General features: G+C 37.8%; 1 protein-coding gene across 2 annotated transcripts in view; it reads left to right on the top strand.

Annotated features, from left to right (window-relative positions):
* The window catches only part of LHFPL1 (LHFPL tetraspan subfamily member 1), a 54,192-nt gene that overhangs the window by 17,663 nt on the left and 14,497 nt on the right, over positions 1-22,032 (top strand). For both annotated transcript variants that reach the window (XM_032250785.1, XM_032250784.1), the window contains one exon: positions 1,856-1,954. In XM_032250785.1, coding sequence (XP_032106676.1) covers positions 1,856-1,954 — 99 coding nt within the window. The remainder of the gene's footprint in view (positions 1-1,855; positions 1,955-22,032) is intronic.

Below are 22,032 nucleotides of genomic sequence, written 5' to 3' on the forward strand. Positions count from 1 at the left end.
ACTGGCAGTAAATTCTCCCTATTTTCTTATTTAAATCCTTCTTGCTATTCTTCTAAGGACCTTCTCTTCTCCTGTGGCCTCAATAAGTATTGAGAAAAGCTGGTTGCCATGGGGCAGCCAAGCTTGGAGGTCTTCCAAAAGGATTCATCTGAAGGCAACATGAGTTTCTTAGAGTATATATGGACTCTTCCTCAGTGAGGAAAGAGAAGTGAAGATGAAACTGGCAGTCCATAGAGCAGCTTGCATTTCACTGTCCAGAGCTCTGGAACTGATAAATATGCTATTCATTCACTATTGATCAAGCAGCTGCTTTCTGATGGTTCTGTGCTATGTGTTACTTTCTGCATCCAGATTCATGGCAGGTGTCCCTTCCATGACCATTAGTGTGGCACCTAAGTATGGCATGCTTGTAATTAAGCTCTTTTGGTTGCAAGTAGCAGAAATTCACTTGAGTTCCCTCAGTGAAAGGGGAATTTATTATAAGGAAAGTAGAATTGGAAAGCCATCAGGAAGTCCTGGCTTCTCTTTGTTCTAGCTGTTTCATTGACAGTATGGAGTTTTTCTCATGGTATGTCTGCTTCATGCCCACTATTCTCCTCTATTCTCTCTTTCTACCAAAGAGTTTGCTCAGCTTATCCAGAAGTGATATCTACTCTTAACTTTGAATTGAACTTGGCTTTAGCTTGACACAGACTTGATTCTAACTTCTGGTGTTGTAGGGGGTGTTTTCAACTTCTGCATTATCTGTTAACTAGCTCAGCATCTTTATGATCCTTTTCCCTCCATTTTGAAACAGAGTAGTCAAGTGCAGTAGTAAGAAGGGGAAAGAGTGGAACAAGAAGTTCAATCTATAACTGACTGTGAACAATCAATTGAGATAACTCACTACCTTCAGACCAGTCATCTTTATGTTTCTCAATTAAAAATTCCAGAAACAAGAATCTGGCCTAGCTCATCTCTTCATGCCAGGCTACAATGTCACCCATCACTGGCTAGCCAATGAATTTGTTTTAGTTGTGAGATGTCAGTACTTGTGTCCAGAGGCAGGGTAAGGGCCACAGTTTATAAAATATGAAAACCTATGCAGCAAGAAAAAGTTGCGAGCAATGTAGTTGACCTTAGAAGTCACTGTTGGCAACCAGACCCAGATTTGTATCTCTGCTTGGAAGAATAAGATTATCACTAAGGTACAACAGAATTTCCCTGTAATGCCTAAATGACCCAAATAAAAGGGCCTTAATCCTTTTATTTAGGGTAAGGGGTCATGGTGCAAGGCATACTGAAACCAAAGAAGGGAAGAATGCTTGGTATAAAGCTGGAATAATTTATTGGGAGAAGAGTGTGGTTCCCTGCTCAATGGTCCAGCAGCTGACTTCAAGTTACAGAAATAATAACATATTTCAGGTAGTAGGGACCTACCTGATGTTTAGAAACAGCTAGATTTTGGGAAAGAGTAGTAATGTTTACATTGCTATTCTCTGTAAACCAGACCAGGCAAAAGAGGTTGGGAAAGCCAGCCTAGGCTTATAAGTCATTGACAAAAGTATTTTGGCTGTAAAAAGTACATTGGCCTGTCTCATTTTTCAACTTTTTAAAATTTATGAGTTGTCCCTTCTGCTACCTATTACACCCCACTCCCTGTGGCATAGCCAAAAAAAAAAAAAAAAAGAAAAAAAAGAAGAAGAAAAAAAAAGAGAAATCATGTTGAGTTGGTACTTTCATAGAAATTTAGGGTAAAAGGGGAAGTGTAAGCTCAGTTGAGGAGACAGAATTTGAGCTGAGCTAATCCAAAGGGAATGTTGGGGTGACAGAAGATGTTACATTTTTTCTACCTGTGTATATGCTTTCTTTCTAGGGCTGCTGATAAGCTCAGGCTGTGCCTTATACCCTTTAGGATGGAATAGCCCGGAGATAATGCAAACATGTGGGAATGTCTCCAATCAATTTCAGTTAGGTAAGGTGGCCTGGGCAGATGGCAATGATGGTTCATGGGAAATCTGTTTTCCAAAGTGCTTTGTCACTTGGAGGGGACTCTGCTGGTGGTACTTGTCTGAATCTCTCTTACTGTGTTAGCTTATGGGAAGTGGTGGCTTAACTCACAAGAGTTGGATATAAATTCCCCTTCTTTAACTATCTCTCCATACCATTTATGTACTTTTGCCCATAGACCTTTGACCAGTTTAAGGAAACCCTACCTTCAGAGGGATTTAAAATGCTTGGACACTAATGATCTGCCATCTTCTGAATAAATCCTAGTTCCTATTAGTGTTTCCTTCTAGGCACCGTTTCCAAATGTAAATCAATAGTATCATCTCTTGTCAGTCTTCACTGAACATGTAACATGAAGTTATTTAGTTTACCTGAAACATGAGGAACCTCGATTAATATTCAAAATTGTTTCTAACAGTAAGAGCTGTTAAATGTTAGAGTAGATGACAGAAGTAGCCCAGAACCATTCTCTGGTTGCCAATTCTCATTGAGAATGGCTCAGTTTCACTACTGTGAGTTAGTAATAGATTAGACTCTAATTGGAAGACTTCAAAAATATTCCCCCACCCTATCATGATGAAAGAGAGTAGGAGAGGAAATGTCTAGATATCCTTGGGTATTCTGCATTTTACAAAAGGATTTGGGAACAACAAGGCCATCCAACCACATATAGCTTATACTCCAATACTTCCCTTTCTCTCTGTTGCCTCAGATTATTTTTTGAGTCTTGCTTGACTCATTTTTGAGAAAGTTGTTACCTATGAAAACATAACATGAGGGATGGTGTAACAAGTGTGGATGCTCAAATGTTCAACGTTCTTCACTCAGGGCAAGGTTGACTGGTAAATTTAATATTTCCGCCATAGATAAAGAAATGAGTAAATACTTGGGGCAGTTGCTGAAGAAAGGGAAGCAAGCCACTAGTCCTGCTAGCTGGGGTAAAAGCTAAAGATTGAGCACATTTTTCCTACTTGGTTGTGGGACTGATTCTACTTTTTGAAAATGACAGTTTTGTTGATATATAATTCACATACCATAAAATATACCTTGTTAATGTGTATAATTAGCAGGTTTTAGTGTAGTCACAATGTTGTATAACCATCAATACTATTCAATTCCAGAACTTTTTTTGGGGTGGGGGATGGATGGGATGGAGCCTCCCCCTATCACCCAGGCTGGAGTGCAGTGGCGTGATCTCAGGTCACCACAACCTCTACCTCTCAGGTTCAAGCAATTCTTCTGACTCTGCCTCCTGAGTAGCTGGGACTACAGGTCTGTGCCACCATGCCCAACTAATTGTATTTTTAGTAGAGACAGGGTGTGTGGGGGGTAGTTTCCACCCTGGCTCAAACTGCTGACCTCAGGTGATCCACCTACCTTTGTCTCCCAAAGTACTGGGATTACAGGCACGAGCTACTGCACCTGGCCATCCTTTGCTTATTTTTAACGGGGTTATTTGTTATTGGTGTTGTCATTGTCGTTGAGCTGTAAGAGTATTTTATGTATTATTGTAAGCCCCTTTTCAGATATATGATTTTTAAATATTTTGTCCCATTCCATAGGTTGTCTTTTCACTTTCTTGATGACATTCGTTGAAGTACAAAAGTAATTTTGATGAAATCTAATTTATCTATTTTTCTTTTTCTTTTTTTTTTTTTGCGTATGTTTTAGATGTCATATATAAGAATACATTGATAAGTCCAAGGTCACAAAGATTTACCACTAGGTTTTTCTCTAAGAGTTTTATAATTTTAGCTCTTACAGTTGGGCCTTTGTTCTGTTTTGAGTTAATTTTGAAAGTGATATGAGGTATAAGTCTATATTCATTCTTTCGCATGTGAATATCCAGTTGTTATAGCACCATTTCTTGAAAAGCCTATTATTTCCCCTCATTGAATGGTATTGGTAGCCTTGTTGAAAAATCAATTGTCCATAAATGTAAGGGTTTATATCTGGATTCTTCATTCTATTCCATTGATATATATGTGTATTTCTATGCCAGTACCACAGTGTCTTAATTATCATAGCTTTGTAGTAAGTTCTGAATTCAGAAATATGAGGCTTCCTTCTCTTTTAATACTGTTTTGACTATTCTGATTATTTTGCATTTCCAGGTGAATTTTAGATTTATCTTGTCAATTTCTACACAAAAGCAAGCTGATACTTTGATATGAATTGTGTTGAATCTGTAGATTAGTTTGGGGAGTATTGCTCCCTCAATAATATGAAGTTTTCCAATCCATTAATGTGAGGTGACTTTTCATTTAATTAGGTCACTTTCAATTCCTTTGAATGATGTTTTGTCATTTTCAGTGTAGAACATTTTTACTTATTTAGATAATTTTATTTATAAGGATTTTTATCTTTTTTTTAAATAAATAAAGCAAGCCTATTAACACAGAATTGTTTTATACTTTTATTTTATTTAAGATTCCTTATTTTTATTATACAGAAATACAGATGGTCCCCCAACCTACTATGGTTTGACTCATGAGTTTTCAACTTTGCAATGATGAAAAACTGATACACATTTAGTAGAAACTGTACTTCAAAAACGCATACCCTACAGCATACTGTGTTGCCAGATGGTTTTGCTGAACTGTAACCCTATAAGTGTTCTGAGTACCTTTAGGGTAGGCTAGGTGAAGCTATTCCATTCAGTGGGTTAGGCATATTAAATGCATTTTTGACTTACAATATTTTCAAGTTATGATGAGTTTTTTGGGATGTAACCCTACTGTAAATTGAAAAGTATATGTACAAATGATTTTTGCATGTTGGCCTTGTATCCTGCAACCTTGCTGAACTCCTTTATTAATTCTAATAATTTTTAAGTGTATTCCTTAAAATTTTCTAGATACAACATCATATTATCTGAGAATAAAGAAAGTTTTACTTCTTCCTTTCCAAGCTGGATGTCTTTTGTTTGTTTTCCTTGCATAATTGCCCTTGTAAGAACTTCCAGGACAATGTTGAATAGAGCTTGTGAGAATGGAGATTCTTATCACTGGTGTTAGTGGTAAAATGTCCCGTTTTTTTTTTTTTTTTAAATCATTAAGCATTGATGTTAGCTATGTTTTGTTCATAGATGGATGAACTTTATTAGATTGAAGAAGTTCCCTTCTATTCCTAGTTTGCTGATTGTGTTCATAATGATAGGGTGTTGGATTTAATCAGATGCCCTTTCTTCATTTACTGAGATGATCATGTAATTTTTGTCTTTTATCCTTTCAATATGGTACATTACATTGATTGATTTTCACATGTTAAACCAATATTGAGTTTCCTGGATAAATCACAGTTGGTCATGATGTATAATGCATTCTATATGTTGCTGGATTTAGTTTTCTACCATTTTGCTAGGGGTTTTGGTATCTATATTTATTAGGGATATTGACCTGTATATTTCTTTTCTTGTGATGTATTTATTGACTTTTGGTATTAAGGCAATATTGGCTTTATGGAACGAGTTGTTATGATTCTATTTTGATTAAGGTAAAATAGCAAAGTAAAAAGTTGGATATGTGATTTGCATGGAGTTTACCAGCCTTGTTTTCTGCCCTAATCACCACTTAAGGACTAGTTCATAAATGGGTGGTTCTGGGCAGGGTACAGTGGCTAATGCTTGTAATTCCAGCACTTTTGGAAGCTGAGATGGGTGGATCACTTCAGCCCAGGAGTTCCAGACCAGCCTGGGAGACATGGTAAAAGCTTCACTTTACAAAATATAAAAAAATGAGCTGGGCATGGTGTTATGTGCCTGTAGTCCCAGCTACTTGGGAAGGGAGATACACAGTGCCAAAAAAAAAAAAAAAAAAAAAAAAGACATGGTCCCTACCAAGGAACAAGCTTTTCACCCTGACATGGTTCAGAGAGATGAAGAAGGTAGGGAGAAGAATAGAGGCAGGCATTATTAACCCGTCAGAGTAAGTAAAAAGGATTTATCACTCTGATACTGTGATAGGCTTTTTGTAGCCTCCAGTATGAACAGATCACACTCATGTCTTCAACTCATCTTTTTCTAGGTTTACATTCAAGTTATCCTAAACCATCCACACTACTTTTTAGTCCTGATTTGAATGATCAAAGATACAACTTACATTAAGGCACTGATCTTGATGCCTGCATTGGATTAAATATAGCCACAAATTTCTTGATACTCTTCCCATAGAGAAGCTGAGTCTATTTCCAATTCCTATTTCCAAAATCTTCACTGGCCTATAGCTGCTTTAAGTTAATCTAATTAAATCTAATTAGAGCATTAGACTTAATACTCTAATTAGATTCATTATAAAAGATAAATAGAGTATGACAGAAGTGACATGAAGCTTATTCAAGGCTTATGCTCTAAATAACTTGCAGTTTTCATCTTGGTTTCTTGGAGCTCTGAGTCATCATATAAAAAGTTTGACTATCCTGCAGAGACCACATGGTAATTCCAAGAGATACTTAAACACCGAAAAGTTCAGCTAGTACAGCTATTCCTACCAAGGCATTAGACGTGCAAGTGAAGTTGTTCTGAACCCTTCATACCAGTTAACTGAATATCACTGAATGACACCAGTTAATGCCATTTGAAGTAGAAGAATTGTCCACCTGAGCTCTGAACAAATTGTGATCCACAGAACCATGAGATATAATAAAATGTTTTTTTAAGCTGCTGTGCTTTTAAGTAGTTTGTCATACAGCAATGGATAACCAGAAAAATGCCAAACCAAAAGTATATTTCAGATCATTATTTTTAATAAAAATAATTCATGTAAGTGACAAAATAAAACAATACATATATAAAGGTTTAAAACTTAAAATCAGGTTTTTTTTCTGGCCTCAATCCCATTCCCCAAAGTAAACATTAAGTTCCTTTTATATTCTTCAGAGTTTTTAATAAATATAAAATATTTTTTCCAATTGAGATTATATTATATAATTCTCTAACTATCTATCTATCTAGCTATACTGTTCTGCACCATGGGTTTTGCACTTATTCATATCTCTTGAAAAGCTATCAATGTTTATAGATCTTCCTTCTACATTTTAGGTGTGCCATATTTTTCTGTTGTAGGGATAACATAATAACATTCTCTGTGAGGGCACAAATTTTTGCCTCTGTTATTTACTGCTGTCTCCCCAGTGCTTGCTTAAACAGTTCCAAGTAGTACTGAATATTTGTTGAATGATTGAATCATATAATTATTGACCACTTCTTTATGCACATTTAGGTTGCTTCCAGTTTTTGGCTTTTCCAAAACATATTTCATAGAATAACTTTATGTATATGTGTTAGCATACTAGCTTATCTGTAGGACAAACTCCTAGGACTGGAATGATTGGGTTAATGGTTACTTTAAATTTTCAGAAGTCACTGATGAATTAAATGCACCCTGAAGAGACTTTACTAAGTTATTCTCCAACCCATAGTATGAGTTTGCCTGATATCCCATAGCCTTCTCGGTTTTGGGGATAGTCAGCATTCTAATTTCTTCTACTTTGGTATCTGCTTTTAATATGCATTTCAATAATTATGAAAAGGATTAAATAGCATTTCATTTTTATTGCTGATTTCAAATAATATTTCGACTCCAGCAACTTTAAAAGGTAAAAGTCTGTAATTTACAATAACAATTCTTAAAAAAATTCTTAACTTTTATCCATTTATTGTAAGTCTACTTTGATTTCAGACCCTGATTAGAATGTTCCTGAGATCTGCCTTGTTGTGTTTTAGCTTGGAGCCAAAGCTCTTTCTTTTTTTTTGTTTTTGTTTTTGTTTTTGTTTTTGTATTTGTTTTAAGTTAGCTCTGTAACTATACAAATTCTGGTTTTATTTTTATTTTTATTTTTTTCCCATTTATTTATTTTATTGCATTTTAGGTTTTGGGGTACATGTGAAGAACATGCAAAATTGTTGCATAGGTACACACGTGGCAGTGTGATTTGCTGCCTTCCTCCCCATCACCTACATCTGGCAATTCTCATCTGCAACTCCCAGGCAGGCTTGCTATCTAAGGACCTCATCCGGCTTCTCTTGGAGAGAACAGTTTTCAGCATATGCCATCTTCCTTTAGCAAATAGAAAGGGAGGGGGCAGAGAATGGGAGATCCACTTTACCCTTTCCATTCATTTTCTCCTCTTTTTCTTTTTTCTGTGCATGGGATTGAGGAGAATAAAAACCATGTTAATAATGATTAATATGTCTTTGAGCATTTACTATATGCCATGCATTATTTTACTTAACCCTTGATGACAGGAAGGCAGAGAATAACTGAAGGAGCAAAATTCTTGAGAAGGCGATTATTAACTTGCCCAAGGGAACAGAGCTTGTAATTGGCAGAATCAGGATTTAAATCCAAGCCTGGGAGTCTCCATTGCACTAGCTTTTAACTGTTACTTAGGTGCTGTAATCATTATGTAATAATAATAGCTATCATTTATTGAATGCTTGCATAGGCATCATATTAATTAAATTTTAGAATTATTATGCAATACTTCAAATGTTTTAAAAGATATGGAATAATACAGTGAACATCCACGTACCTATCACTGATTAAATAGCTACTTAAAGTTACGTAGCTTGCCTAATTTCACTCACTCAGTTGGTAGAGAGGCAGAGCTGAGATTTCATTCCAGCTTAGAAAATAAAACCATACCAATATGTTTGAATCTTTGTATATCCTGCCCAATTACATCTCTGTGCCTCTCCAACATAAGTAACTACAATCCAGAATTTGCAGGCCTTAAAAATGTTGTATACATTCATTATGGTGATTGTGCTATGAACTTTAAATTCATTACCATATTGGTTTCTTAAAACAATTCTGTGAGGTTGATTTCATCTACTGATATTATCCTAAGAGGAAGAATAAGACTCACATCTCTGCACTGTGAGCACAAAGCCCTTGTTGCCAGTTTTAATGAGGCAGCTTTCTCCTTTACGCTGCTTGGCATATTTAGCTATGTGTGGCATATTTTATACAGAATCATAGAACGTCCAAACAAAATAGATTTTAGCTATCATTTGGGTTTCGCTTGTTCTTTATTATCTTTTATCTTCAATGTCACCACCTTAAAGTTCCCCACCGTCATTCATTTCTATCACAGCATCTTTTTGGTATCTTTTGTAGCACTAATCACAATCTATAGTTATTAGATTTGCTTATTTGATTACCTGTGTTCCCTATTAGAATGTAAGCTTCATGCTGGCAGAGACCTTGTGTGTCCTTTTTCATCTTCAACAGAGGCTTATTGAGCAAATAAATCGAATCCAACCTCCTCAATGTAAAGACAGGGAATGTGAGGCCTGGAAAAGGACTTGCCAAGATCATACATCCTAGGTTTTCTGACTCGCAGGCAGACACTGTGCTATGAGGGACAGGAACTTCGGTGGTTATAAAAATGGTAGATGTCCTCATGGTGCCTAATTAGTGTTGATAAATGATATGAAGGAAGAGACAGAGTTTGGTGAGAGAATTCTAGAGGAGCATCTGACTTAAATTGGAGGAGAATTAGGGAAGGCCTCTCAAAGAAGGTGACATTTCAGAAGAAACCTGAAGGGTGGGTAGGCTTAACCAAGTGAACTACAGAAAGAAGAGAGTTCCGCACAAAGGAGGTAGAATGCTATACAGGTTCTAACGTGGGAAAGCATGTGTTGTATTTGAGAACTACTCTAAGGCCAGTTTTGCTGAAGCAGAAGAGTCAGTAATGGGAAGAGTAAATAGATGATCTCAGAGATATAGGCCATAGTCAGAATTTAAAGGGCTTTGTAATTTATCCTAACTGTAATGAGAAACCATTGCAGGGTTTGAAGAAGGGGAGAGATAAGACATGATTTCTATTCTAGGAAGTTTCCTCTGGCAGTGTTATAGAGAATGGCTATGGGGATGGTGACGAGAGTGGAAGCGGGAGGCCAGTCAGGATGCTGAGCCATAGTCTAGGCAAAGCATGAGGGTAGCAAAGGTGACAGTGGGGCTGGGGAAAGTATACTGTTTCAAAATATATTTTAAATATGTAATCAATTGTACAGGTGATAGATGTGATATGGGTATGGAAGAGATGTCTGAAATTGGGGAAGAGTAGAGGAGAAGCAACTGTGGCTGGGATTGGGAAAAGAGAAGAAAACTCAGTTTTAGATAGGTTTTGGAGTTACCTGTGTGAGAAATCCAAGTGGAGATGTCAAACAAGCAGTCTGGAGCTCAGTGAGGTATCTGATCTTGAGTTTAGAAATACGGAGTTTTTAGTACATAGATGATATTTAAAGTAATGGGAAATAGGCGCTGTGTTTACCTTCATCTTATGATGAGGATGATAAATTTACAGAAAGGTAAAGAGACTTATCCAAGATAAATTTAGCTAGGGAGAAAGAGTTAAGTGAAAAGAGAAGAGAGCCCAGCCTAAGTAATGGGAAATTATTCACATAAAGATTGGAAAATAACAGCAAACTCCTATATGGCACTCACTATAAGTACATGACCTCATTACATCTTAGCCACAATCTATAAAAAAGATATTATTAGACTTATTTACAGAAAGGGAAACTGAGGTTAAGAGAGATTAATTGACTTACCTAAGGCCATTCAGCTGTGGAGTGGCAGATAGAAGTCTGATATAAGCAACACCATCTAACGGAAGTTTCTGCAACGATGGAAATATTCTCTGTGTTGCTGTCTAATGTGTTGCTAGTCACATGTTGTTGAACAATTAAAATATGGCTAATGGGACTGAGGGACTGAATTATTACTTTTAATTTTATTAAATAAATAATTTTATTAATTTAATTTAATTTTATTAATTTAAGTGTAATAGTCACAATGTGACTAGTGGCTACCATATTGGACAGCATGACTTGAGAGAGACTGTGCTCTTAGTTGCCTCTCTATAGAGAAACCTATTAAGGAGGCTCAGAGGAGTAGCCAGAGAAACATAAAAAAGAAAATCAAGAATATGGGTGTCACAGCAGCCAAGAGAAAAAGAGTATGTCAAAAAAGAAGGTGAAATCAACTGTGTTTAATACTGCTGCATTAAACTCGATGAGGACAGAGAAGTGACCATTGGAGTCAGTCAGACAAAAGTGACTTAGAAGAGAAATTTTGGAATTACAGATACTGGTAGTATTGTGAGATGAGGAAAATGAAGGCAATGTGTGTTTATACTTCTTTCAAACAATTTTGCTTTGAAGGAGAGCAGAGAAAGTGAGCATAAACTGGAGGAGAATGTGGGATGAAGGTTTTTTCTAAGATGTCCAAATACTTGAAGACTGACAGGAATGATCCTATAGTGAAGAAAGAATGATGTAAAAAAGCAAAGTTTCTGAGAAACTAAGGGTGCAATGAGGAGAAAATTTTTTTCTATTGTGTTATAAAAAAAATCTAAGTAAAAGCCCTGAACAGAGATTTCAAGTGATTTCTTTTTTTTCCCCATTTATTTATTTATTGCATTTTAGGTTTTGGGGTACATGTGAAGAACATACAAGATTGTTGCATAGGTACACACGTGGCAGTGTGATTTGCTGCCTTCCTCCCCATCACCTACATCTGGCATCTCTCCCCATGCTATCTCTCCCCAAGTCCCCACCCCCCACCATCCCTCCCCTATTTCCCCCCAACTGACCCCAGTGTGTAGTGCTCTCTTCCCTGTGTCCATGTGTTCTCATTGTTCAACACCCGCCTATGAGTGAGAACATGCGGTGTTTGATCTTCTGCTCTTCTGTCAGATTGCTGAGAATGATGGTTTCCAGGTTCATCCATGTCCCTACAAAGGACACAACTCATCGTTTTTGATGGCTGCATAATATTCCATGGTGTATATGTGCCACATTTCCCCTGTCCTGTCTATGATCAGTGGGCATTTGGGTTGGTTCCAGGTCTTTGCTATTGTAAACAGTGCTGCAATGAACATTCGTGTGCATGTGTCCTTATAGTAGAACAATTTATAATCCTTTGGATATATACCCAGTAATGGGATTGCTGGGTCAAATGGAATTTCTATTTCTAGGTCCTTGAGGAATCGCCACACTGTCTTCCACAATGGTTGAACTAATTTACACTCCCACCAACAGTGTGAAAGTGTTCCTATTTCTCCACATCCTCTCCAGCATCTGTTGTCTCCAGATTTTTTAATGATCGCCATTCTAACTGGCATGAGATGGTATCTCAATGTAGTTTTGATTTGCATTTCTCTGATGACCAGTGATGATGAGCATTTTTTCATGTTTGTTGGCCTCATGTATGTCTTCTTTTGTAAAGTATCTATTCATGTCCTTTGCCCACTTTTGAATTGGCTTGTTAGTTTTTTTCTTGTAAATCTGTTTTAGTTCTTTGTAAATTCTGGATATCAGCCCTTTGTCAGATGGGTAAACCGCAAAAATGTTTTCCCATTCTGTTGGTTGCCGATTTGCTCTAATGACTGTTTCTTTTGCCGTGCAGAAGCTGTGGAGTTTGATTAGGTCCCATTTGTCTATTTTAGCTTTTGTTGTCAATGCTTTTGGTGTTTTGGTCATGAAGTACTTGCCTACACCTATGTCCTGAATGATTTTGCCTAGATTTTCTTCTAGGGTTTTTATGGTGTTAGGTCTTATGTTTAAGTCTTTAATCCATCTGGAGTTAATTTTAGTGTAAGGTGTCAGGAAGGGGTCCAGTTTCTGCTTTCTGCACATGGCTAGCCAGTTTTCCCAACACCATTTATTAAACAGGGAATCCTTTCCCCATTGCTTGTTTTTGTCAGGTTTGTCAAAGATCAGATGGCTGTAGATATGTTGTGTTGCCTCCGAGACCTCTGTTCTGTTCCATTGGTCTAGAGCTCTGTTTTGGTACCAGTACCATGCTGTTTTGATTACTGTAGCCTTGTAGTATAGTTTGAAGTCCGGTAGTGTGATACCTCCCGCTTTGTTCTTTTTGCTTAGAATTGACTTGGCTATGCGGGCTCTCTTTTAGTTCCATATGAAGTTTAAGGTGGTTTTTTCCAGTTCTGTGAAGAAGGTCTTTGGTAGCTTGATGAGGATAGCATTGAATCTGTAAATTACTTTGGGCAGTATGGCCATTTTCACGATATTGATTCTTCCTAACCATGAACATGGAATGTTTCTCCATATGTTTGTGTCCTCTCTTATTTCATTGGGCAGTGGCTTGTAGTTCTCCTTGAAGAGGTCCTTTACGTTCCTTGTTAGTTGTATTCCTAGGTATTTATTCTCTTTGTGGCAATTGTGAATGGCAGTTCATTCTTGACTTAGCTCTCTTTAAGTTTGTTATTTGTGTATAGGAATGCTTGTGATTTTTGCACATCATCAATTTTGTATCCTGAGACTTTGCTGAAGTTGCTTATCAGTTTCAGGAGCTTTTGGGCTGAGACGATGGGGTCTTCCAGATATACAATCATGCCGTCTGCAAACAGAGACAATTTGACTTCCTTCTTTCCTTTTCGACTATCCTTTATTTCTTTTTCTTGCCTGATTGCTCTGGCTAGAACTTCTAGTACTATATTGAATAGGAGTGCTGAGAGAGGGCATCCTTGTCTAGTGCCAGATTTCAAGGGGAATGCTTCCAGTTTTTGCCCATTCAGTATGATGTTGGCTGTTGGTTTGTCATACATAGCTTTTATTATTTTCAGATACCTTCCGTCAATACCTAGCTTATTGAGGGTTTTTAGCATAAAGGGCTGTTGAATTTTGTCAAAGGCCTTCTCTGCATCAATTGAGATAATCATGTGGTTTTTGTCTTTGGTTCTGTTTATGTGGCTAATTACGTTTATAGACTTGCGTATGTTGAACCAGCCTTGCATCCCCGGGATGAAGCCTACTTGATCATAGTGGATAAGCTTTTTGATGTGCCGTTGCAATCAGTTTGCCAGTATTTTATCGAAGATTTTTGCGTCTATGTTCATCATGGATATTGGCCTGAAGTTTTCTTTTCTTGTTGAGTCTCCGCCGGGTTTTGGTATCAGGATGATGTTGGTCTCAGAAAATGATTTGGGAAGAATTCCCTCTTTTTGTATTGTTTGCAATAGTTTCAGAAGGAATGGTATCAGCTCCTCTTTGTATGTCTGGTAGAATTCGGCTGTGAACCCGTCTGGACCTGGGCTTTTTTTGGGTGGTAAGCTCTTAATTGCTTTCTCAACTTCAGACCTTGTTATGGGTCTGCTCAGGGTTTCGGCTTCTTCCTGGTTTAGGCTTGGGAGGAGGCAAGTGTCCAGGAATTTATCCATTTCTTCCAGGTTTACTAGTTTATGTGCATAGAGTTGTTTGTAATAATCTCTGATGATGGTTTGAATTTCTGTGGAATCTGTGGTGATATCCCCTTTATCGTTTTTTATTGCATCAATTTGGTTATTCTCTCTTTTCTTTTTTATTAATCTGGCTAGCGGTCTGTCTATTTTCTTGATCTTTTCAAAAAACCAGCTCCTGGATTTACTGATTTTTTTGAAGGGTTTTCTGTGTCTCTATCTCCTTCAGTTCTGCTCTGATCTTAGCTATTTCTTGTCTTCTGCTAGACTTTGAGTTTTTTTGATCTTGCTCCTCTAACTCTTTCAGTTTTGATGATAGGGTGTCAATTTTTGATCTCTCCTTGCTTCTCATGTGGGCACTTATTGCTATATATTTTCCTCTAGAGACTGTTTTAAATGTGTCCCAGAAATTCTGGTATGTTGTGTCTTCATTCTCATTTGTTTCGAAGAACATCTTTATTTCTGTCTTCATTTCATTGTTTATCCAGTCAACATTCAAGAGCAGGTTGTTCAGTTTCCATGAAGCTGTGCAGTTCTGGGTTAGTTTTTGAATCCTGAGTTCTAACTTGATTGCACTGTGGTCTGACAGACTGTTTGTTATGATTTCCGTTCTTTTGCATTTGCTGAGGAGTGATTTACTCACAATTTTGTGGTCAATTTTAGAGTAGGTTTGATGGGGTGCTGAGAAGGATGTATATTCTTTGGATTTGGGGTGGAGAGTTCTGTATATGTCTACTAGGTTTGCTTGGTCCAGATCTGAGTTCAAGTCCTGGATATCCTTGTTAATTTTCTGTCTGGTTGATCTGTCTAACATTGACAATGGGGTGTTAAAGTCTCCCACTATAATTGTGTGGGAGTCTAAGTCTCTTTGTAAGTCATTAAGAACTTGCCTTATGTATCTGGGTGCTCCTGTATTGGGTGCGTATATATTTAGGATCGTTAGCTCTTCTTGTTGCATTGATCCTTTTACCATTATGTAATGTCCTTCTTTGTCTCTTTTGATCTTTGTTGCTTTAAAGTCTATTTTATCAGAGATGAGAATTGCAACTCCTGCTTTTTTTTTGCTCTCCATTTGCTTGGTAAATCTTCCTTCATCCCTTTATTTTGAGCCTTTGTGTATCCTTGCATGTGAGATGGGTTTCCTGGATACAGCACACCGATGGGTTTTGTCTATTTATCCAATTTGCTAGTCTGTGTCTTTTGACTGGGACATTTAGTCCATTTACACTTAGGGTTAATATTGTTATGTGTGAATTTGATCCTGCATTTTGGTGCTAACTGGCTGTTTTGCCCATTAGTTGATGCAGATTCTTCATTATGTTGATTCTCTTTAGCACTTGGCATGTTTTTGGAGTGGCTGGTACTGGTTGTTACTTTATATGTGTAGAGCCTCTTTTAAGAGCTATTGTAAAGCTGGCCTGGTGGTGAGGACATCTGTGAGTACTTGCATGTTCACAAAGGATTTTATTTTTCCTTCACTTATGAAGCTTAGTTTGGCTGGATAGGAGATTCTGGGTTGAAAGTTCTTTTCATTAAGGATGTTGAATATTGGCCCCCACTCTCTTCTGGCTTGTAGGGTTTCTGCTGGGATATCTGCTGTGAGTCTGATGGGCTTCCCTTTATGGGTAACCCGACCTTTCTCTCTGGCTGTCCTTAGTATTTTCTCCTTCATTTTAACCCTGGTGAATCTGACGATTATGTGCCTTGGGGTTGCTCTTCTTGAGGAATATCTTTGCGGTGTTCTCTGTATTTCCTGGACTTGAATATTTGTCTGCCTTGCTAGGTTGGGAAAGTTTTCCTGGGTAATATCCTGAAGAGTATTTTCCAGCTTGGATTCATTCTCTTCGTCGCATTCAGGTACACCTATCAAACGTAGATTAGGTCTTTTCACATATTCCCACATTTCTTGGAGAGTTTGTTCATTCCTTTTTACCCTTTTTTCTCTATTCTCGCCTTCCCGTTTTATTTCATTGAGTTGATCTTCAAACTCTGATATCCTTTCTTCTGCTTGGTCAGTTTGGCTGTTGATACTTGTGCATGCTTCGCGAAGTTCTCATGTTGTGTTTTTCAGCTCCATCAATTCACTTATATTCCTTTCTATTTTGTCCATTCTCGTTAGCATTTTGTGAAATCTTTTTTCAACGTTCTTAGTTTCTTTGCATTTGGTTAGAACATGTTCTTTAAGTTCACAGAAGTTTCTTACTACCCACCTTCTGATGTCTGATTCTGTCATTTCATCACACTCGTTCTCCATCCAACCTTGTTCCCTTGCTGGTGAGGAGTTGTGATCCCTTGTAGGAGGAGAGGTGTTCTGGTTTCAGGTGTTTTCATCCTTTTTCTGCTGGTTTCTTCCCATCTTTATGGATTTACCCACCTGTTGTCTTTGTAGTTGCTGGCTTTCAGACTGAGTCTCTGAGTGGACATTCTGTTTGTTGATGATGAGGTTATTTCTGTTTCTTGGTTTTCCTTCTGACAGTCCTGCCCCTCTGCTGTAGGTCTACTGAGGTCCACTCCAGGCCCTGCTTGCCTGGGGATCACCTGCAGCAGATGCTGAACAGTAAGGGTTGTTACCAGTTTTCTTCTTCTGCTATATTTGTCCCAGAAGTATACCCGCCAAGTGTCAGTCTGATCTCTCCTTTATGAGGTGGGTCTTTGGATATACACGGGTCAGGGAGCTGCTTGAGGAGACAGTCTGTTCTTTATAGGAGCTCAAATGGTGAGCTGTGAGCTCTGTTGTTCATTCAGAGCTGCTGGGCAGGTACTTTTAGGTCTGCTGCAGCAGAACTCATGAACCGCTTTTTGTCCCCAGGTGCTCTGTCCCAGGGATTTAGGGTTTTATTTATGAGTTTCCATTATGCTGCTGCCTTCTTTTTTTTCCCTTCAGAGCTGCCCTGCCCAGCAAGGAGGCAGCCTAGTTACTGTCTGCCTATAGAGGCTTTGCTGAGCTGCTGTTGGCTCTGCCCAGCTGCCGAGTGAACTTCCCTGCAGTCCTGTTTATATGGGTATAGTTAGAACTGCCTCGGCAATGGTGGCTGGCCTCTGTTAAGGGGAATTCTCTCTGTAGTGGTGGGTTGCCTTGGTAACGGCGGGCTGCCTCAGCATTGGCTGACTACCTCCATAGTGGTGGGCTGCCTCGGTAATTGCAGACGCCCCTCCCACACAGAGCTGAACTGTCCCGGGTTCAGCTGTGCTTGCTGTGAAACTCTCAATCCAGAGAGTTTCTGATTGCTGTTCTTTTGTGGGGGTGGGACCAGCCGAGAATGATTGCCTGGCTCCCTGCCTCAGAGCCTTTAGTTTTTTTTTTTAAGTTGGTGTTCCAGTCGCCTGTTGAAGAGACACCAAGTTCTGTGTGTTTTCCCCTGCTTGCAGCAACTCCCTGTGCTGGCTTAAACAGTGGCACTGAGATTCGTGGCACTTTTTTTTGCCCTGGAATCTACTGTCCTGGTTCCCTGTTCAGTCCCCTTTTTAAACAGATGAATGGGTTACTTCCTGTGGCTCCAATCGCCAGCCAAAAGGACACTGGGACCGGTGTATTTTGTATGGAGAACCGCTGCGCCGGGGCGCTGACAAAGCAGCCGCGGGGCAAAGCAGCGGCACTGGCGAACACAGCCACGCTGGCCGACACAGCCATGCTGGCCACCCATGGGGCTTTTCCTCCTGGGAATTTCCTAGTCTGTGAGCAATAAAAATGTGGTATCCACTCACCCTCTGCGCTTTTGCTGGGAGCTGCAATCCTGAGCTGTTCCTAAACAGCCATTTTGGATCCCCCCTCAAGTGATTTCTTAATATACTTACCTCAACTTTGATGAGATTTTCAAAATCCCCTTAAATCCATACACTACTAGAAAATTCTTTCATAACCAATGGCATATAGACAGGGGACACCCAAATAGGTCCCACTGAAAAGTTAGAGAAGCTATATACTTTTATTTTTTTCACAAAATATAGATGTTTATTTGTTCCACAAATGAAAAAACGGATGTTAGAAGACATGTTCAGCAACAAAAACGTCTCCATGATTACTCTGCTCAATGAGAATAAAAGGATTCATGAATATACATATTATGGCAAAATTTCAGAACATTAAAGATACACAGAATGCCTTAAAAACTTGTAGAAAAGAAAAAAGTTATAAAAAACAAAATACATATAAAAACCAAAATCATTCTTGAATAATAAATTTTATCAAAGCCCATGGATGCTTGATGAAAAAGGTAGAATCCTTTTAAAATTTTATACCTAGAAAAACTCTCACTCAAGTAAAATAATATCATGAAGATTTTCAACATACATGGCCACATAACATTTATCTCTCATGAATTTTTCATAGGGGACTATTGGAAGATACATTACAGTTAAAGGAGAGAATAAATTCCAAAAGAGGAAGGCAAGTAATCCAGGAAACAATGACTACAAGTCTGCAAATCTTTGAAGAATAGCGCAAATGCAGCCTCTAGAAGGCACACATTAGAAGGCACTTTTTCCCAGTTGGAGGAGGCTTATAGCCTTCAGTGTAAAGGTTGCTAAGTAAAAGGGAGTCTTGAAGAAGGAGAAATTCTGACTGAAAGGTTAGCATAATTTGTGAATAGGAAAATGTCAGATGACAGATAAAAAGAAAATTAGAAATGCCTAGGTAAACAAAGATGCAATAAAAAAATATAAGGAAGTCATGGTCCAAATATAAAGCAAATTAAAATGAAGTATGCTTTAAAACAATTGAGAGCTAAAGTAAGAAGAATATATTTTAATTTTAAATATGGGTTCATTTATATTAAATTAGCTCAAGAAAATAACGCTGTACATCTAACAAATGAGAAGCATCTTAATAGAGAATTTGGTCCCTTGTTTAACAATATTTACTACTTTCTATTATTGAAAGCACTATTTATTGGTAATAGAGTCAATCTACTGTCAAGGTATGGGACACTAGGTTGTGATTGCAAGATAAAAATTATGTTTCAACGTATACCTTCTATACCTAACACAGAATCCATAATAAATGTGAGTCCTCATTAATATTTGAAGTAAAAATACATAAATTTCTTTTTTCTAATGTTGCATTTTTTTATTTTACAGAAGAAAATGGTGGAAGATAAAATAATTTAAGAAGTCCTATTTTGTCTAGCATGGGGGAAAGAGAACACAGCTTTGTGAGTTTTTAATGACCAATCTATTAAGGTAGAAGTCAAACTATTCCTATGTTAAAGCTTTAGTTTGACCAAAATGAAATGATCAGGAAACAAATTTCTTTTTATCTGATTCTTATACTGTTATTTTACTTTACTCTTTAGTTCTGAGGAAGAGGACATAAAAATCTTAATTTCACTCCTCTTGCTGAGTTACAATGTTCAGAGAAATGTGGCATTTTAACCATAATTTTGGCAACCTTGGTTATTTTTGTATGGCCATCTGTCCCTAAAGTACATTATTAAGAATTTTTTTTAAAAAAATTATACTTTAAGTTTTGGTATACATTTGCAGAACATACAGGTTTGTTACATAGGTATACATGTGCCATGGTGGTTTGCTGCACCCATCAACCCGTCATCTACATTAGGTATTTCCCTTAATACTATCCCTCCCCTATCCCCCACCCTCCAACAGGCCCTGGTGTGTGATGTTCCCCTCCCTGTGTCCATGTGTTCCCATTGTTCAACACTCACTTATTAGTGAGATCATGTGGTGTTTGGTTTTCTGAGTGTTAGTTTGCTGAGAATGATGGTTTCCAGCTTCATCCATGTTCCTGCAAAGAACATTAACTCATCCTTTTTTATGGCTGCATAGTATTCCATGGTGTATATGAGCCACATTTTCTTTATCCAGTCTATCAATGATGGGCATTTCGGTTGGTTCCAAGACTTTGCTATTGTAAATAGTGCTGCAAAAAACATACGTGTGCATGTGTCTTTATAGGAGAATGATTTATAATCCTTTGGGATATACTCAGTAATGGGATTGCTGGGTCAAACGGTATTTCTATTTCTAGATCCTTGAGGAATCACCACACTGTCTTCCAAAATGGTTGAACTAATATACACTCCCACTAGCAGTGTAAAAGCTTTCCTATTTTTCCACATCCTCTCCAGCATCTGCTGTTTCCAGACTTTTTAATGATTGCCATTCTAAATGGCAGAAGATGATATCTCATTGTGGTTTTAATTTGCATTTCTCTAATGACCAGTGATGATGAGCTTTTTTCCATATGTTTGTTGGCCACATAAATGTCTTGAGATATGTCTGTTCATAGCCTTTGCCCACTTTTTGATGTTTTTTTTTTTTTTTTTTTTTTTTTTTTTTTTTGTAAATTTGTTTAAGTTCTTTGTTTCTGGATATTAGACCATTGTCAGATGGGTAGCTTGCAAAAATTTTTTTCCCATTCTGTAGGATGCCTGTTCACTCTGATGATAGTTTCTTTTGCTGTGCAGAAGCTCTTTAGTTTAATTAGATCCCATTTGTCAATTTTGGCTTTTGTTGCCATTGCTTTTGGTGTTTTAGTCATGAAGTCTTTGCTCACGCCTACATCTTGAATGGTATTGCCTAGGTTTTCCTCTAGGATATTTATGGTTTTAGGTCTCTAATGAGACATGCCCGCTTTTAAGTAAGCTTATAAAGCCATCATGTTATAAATATAACTTAATTCTAGGGTAAAGTCTGTATCATCCATCAATGGATCGCATTAGGAACATATTCTCATGAACATAATCTAATAAGACCCTCAAAAACTCAAGCATAACAGATGGTAATATGCCATTTTTATAATGAGGAAAACCTGAGACGGGGAGCTGAAGTGACTTGTGTAAGGTCACACAGCAAATTAAAGGCAGAATAATGAATGGAGGCTATCTTCTAAGTCACTGCCTGTGTATGCTACAATGACGTTTTTCCTCTCCGTTGGTGAGTGTATGTGTTGAGTCATTTGAGAAATTTTTTCTCTAGGATACACTTCAGCTCTATTTTTTTCAGAAACAAATGCCTAAAACATCATGGAAAGTACCTAGTGTTGCATACTGTCTCCCCACCTCAACCCCTATCCCCACCCCAGTCCACCATCAATCTTTTAGTATAATCAAAGTAAACATAAATAAGTAAGTGGCTGGACCTGGTGGGATTCTGAAAGAGATCCCCAGTTGAATGGAAATATATGGGAAATTTTTAAGTGCCCCTAGATTTTACTTGCACTAAAAAAGGAAATTAAATGATTTTGCTAAACTCAATCAAATAAGAAAGATATAAAAAAATTATGTGTTTCACATGTTATAAGATTATATACAGTTTATCTGGGGCCTCTCTCTGACCTTCTGGGGTATGTGTTTGGGGAATAGGGAGGATGAATGATTGGAGGGGTTTGGGGAAGTACAGCCTTGAAAACGGAAACATACAATTGCAAAAAGAATCTACCAGCCCCTACCCCGCAAACCAGGAAAGTTTGACCTCCTTCCTTCCACTGCCTCTTTATTTCTGGGTTCTTCTCTTGTGTCTTCCAGTCCATTTTCCAGGTCCCTTGTCCTGGGACTCCCTTGGTCCCCACTTTACCTCCCTTGAAAATTATTCAACTGACTCTGTCCCACCAGTCTTCAGTTGAACAGTTTAGGAAATTGACTCCTTTTCTTCTTTTTTTTTTTCACTTAAAGAAGAAACTAACAGCCAAATATTTAAAACAGAAAATGAACAAACATTAACCAGGAACTTGCACTGAAACCTAAACTGAGAGGGACCTTGAGATCAGTCAGTGGGCTAATTTATAGCTAGTGAGGCCAAATAAGGGCAGGTAACTTTCTTAAAGCCCCACAACTAGTGACCTAAGACTAGTTTCCCTACTCTCATACATACGGTAGA

The sequence above is a fragment of the Sapajus apella genome, unplaced genomic scaffold (genome assembly GCF_009761245.1).
Source record: "Sapajus apella isolate SASKATOON/1434 unplaced genomic scaffold, GSC_monkey_1.0 scaffold73, whole genome shotgun sequence".
NCBI classification, from domain to species: domain Eukaryota; kingdom Metazoa; phylum Chordata; class Mammalia; order Primates; family Cebidae; genus Sapajus; species Sapajus apella.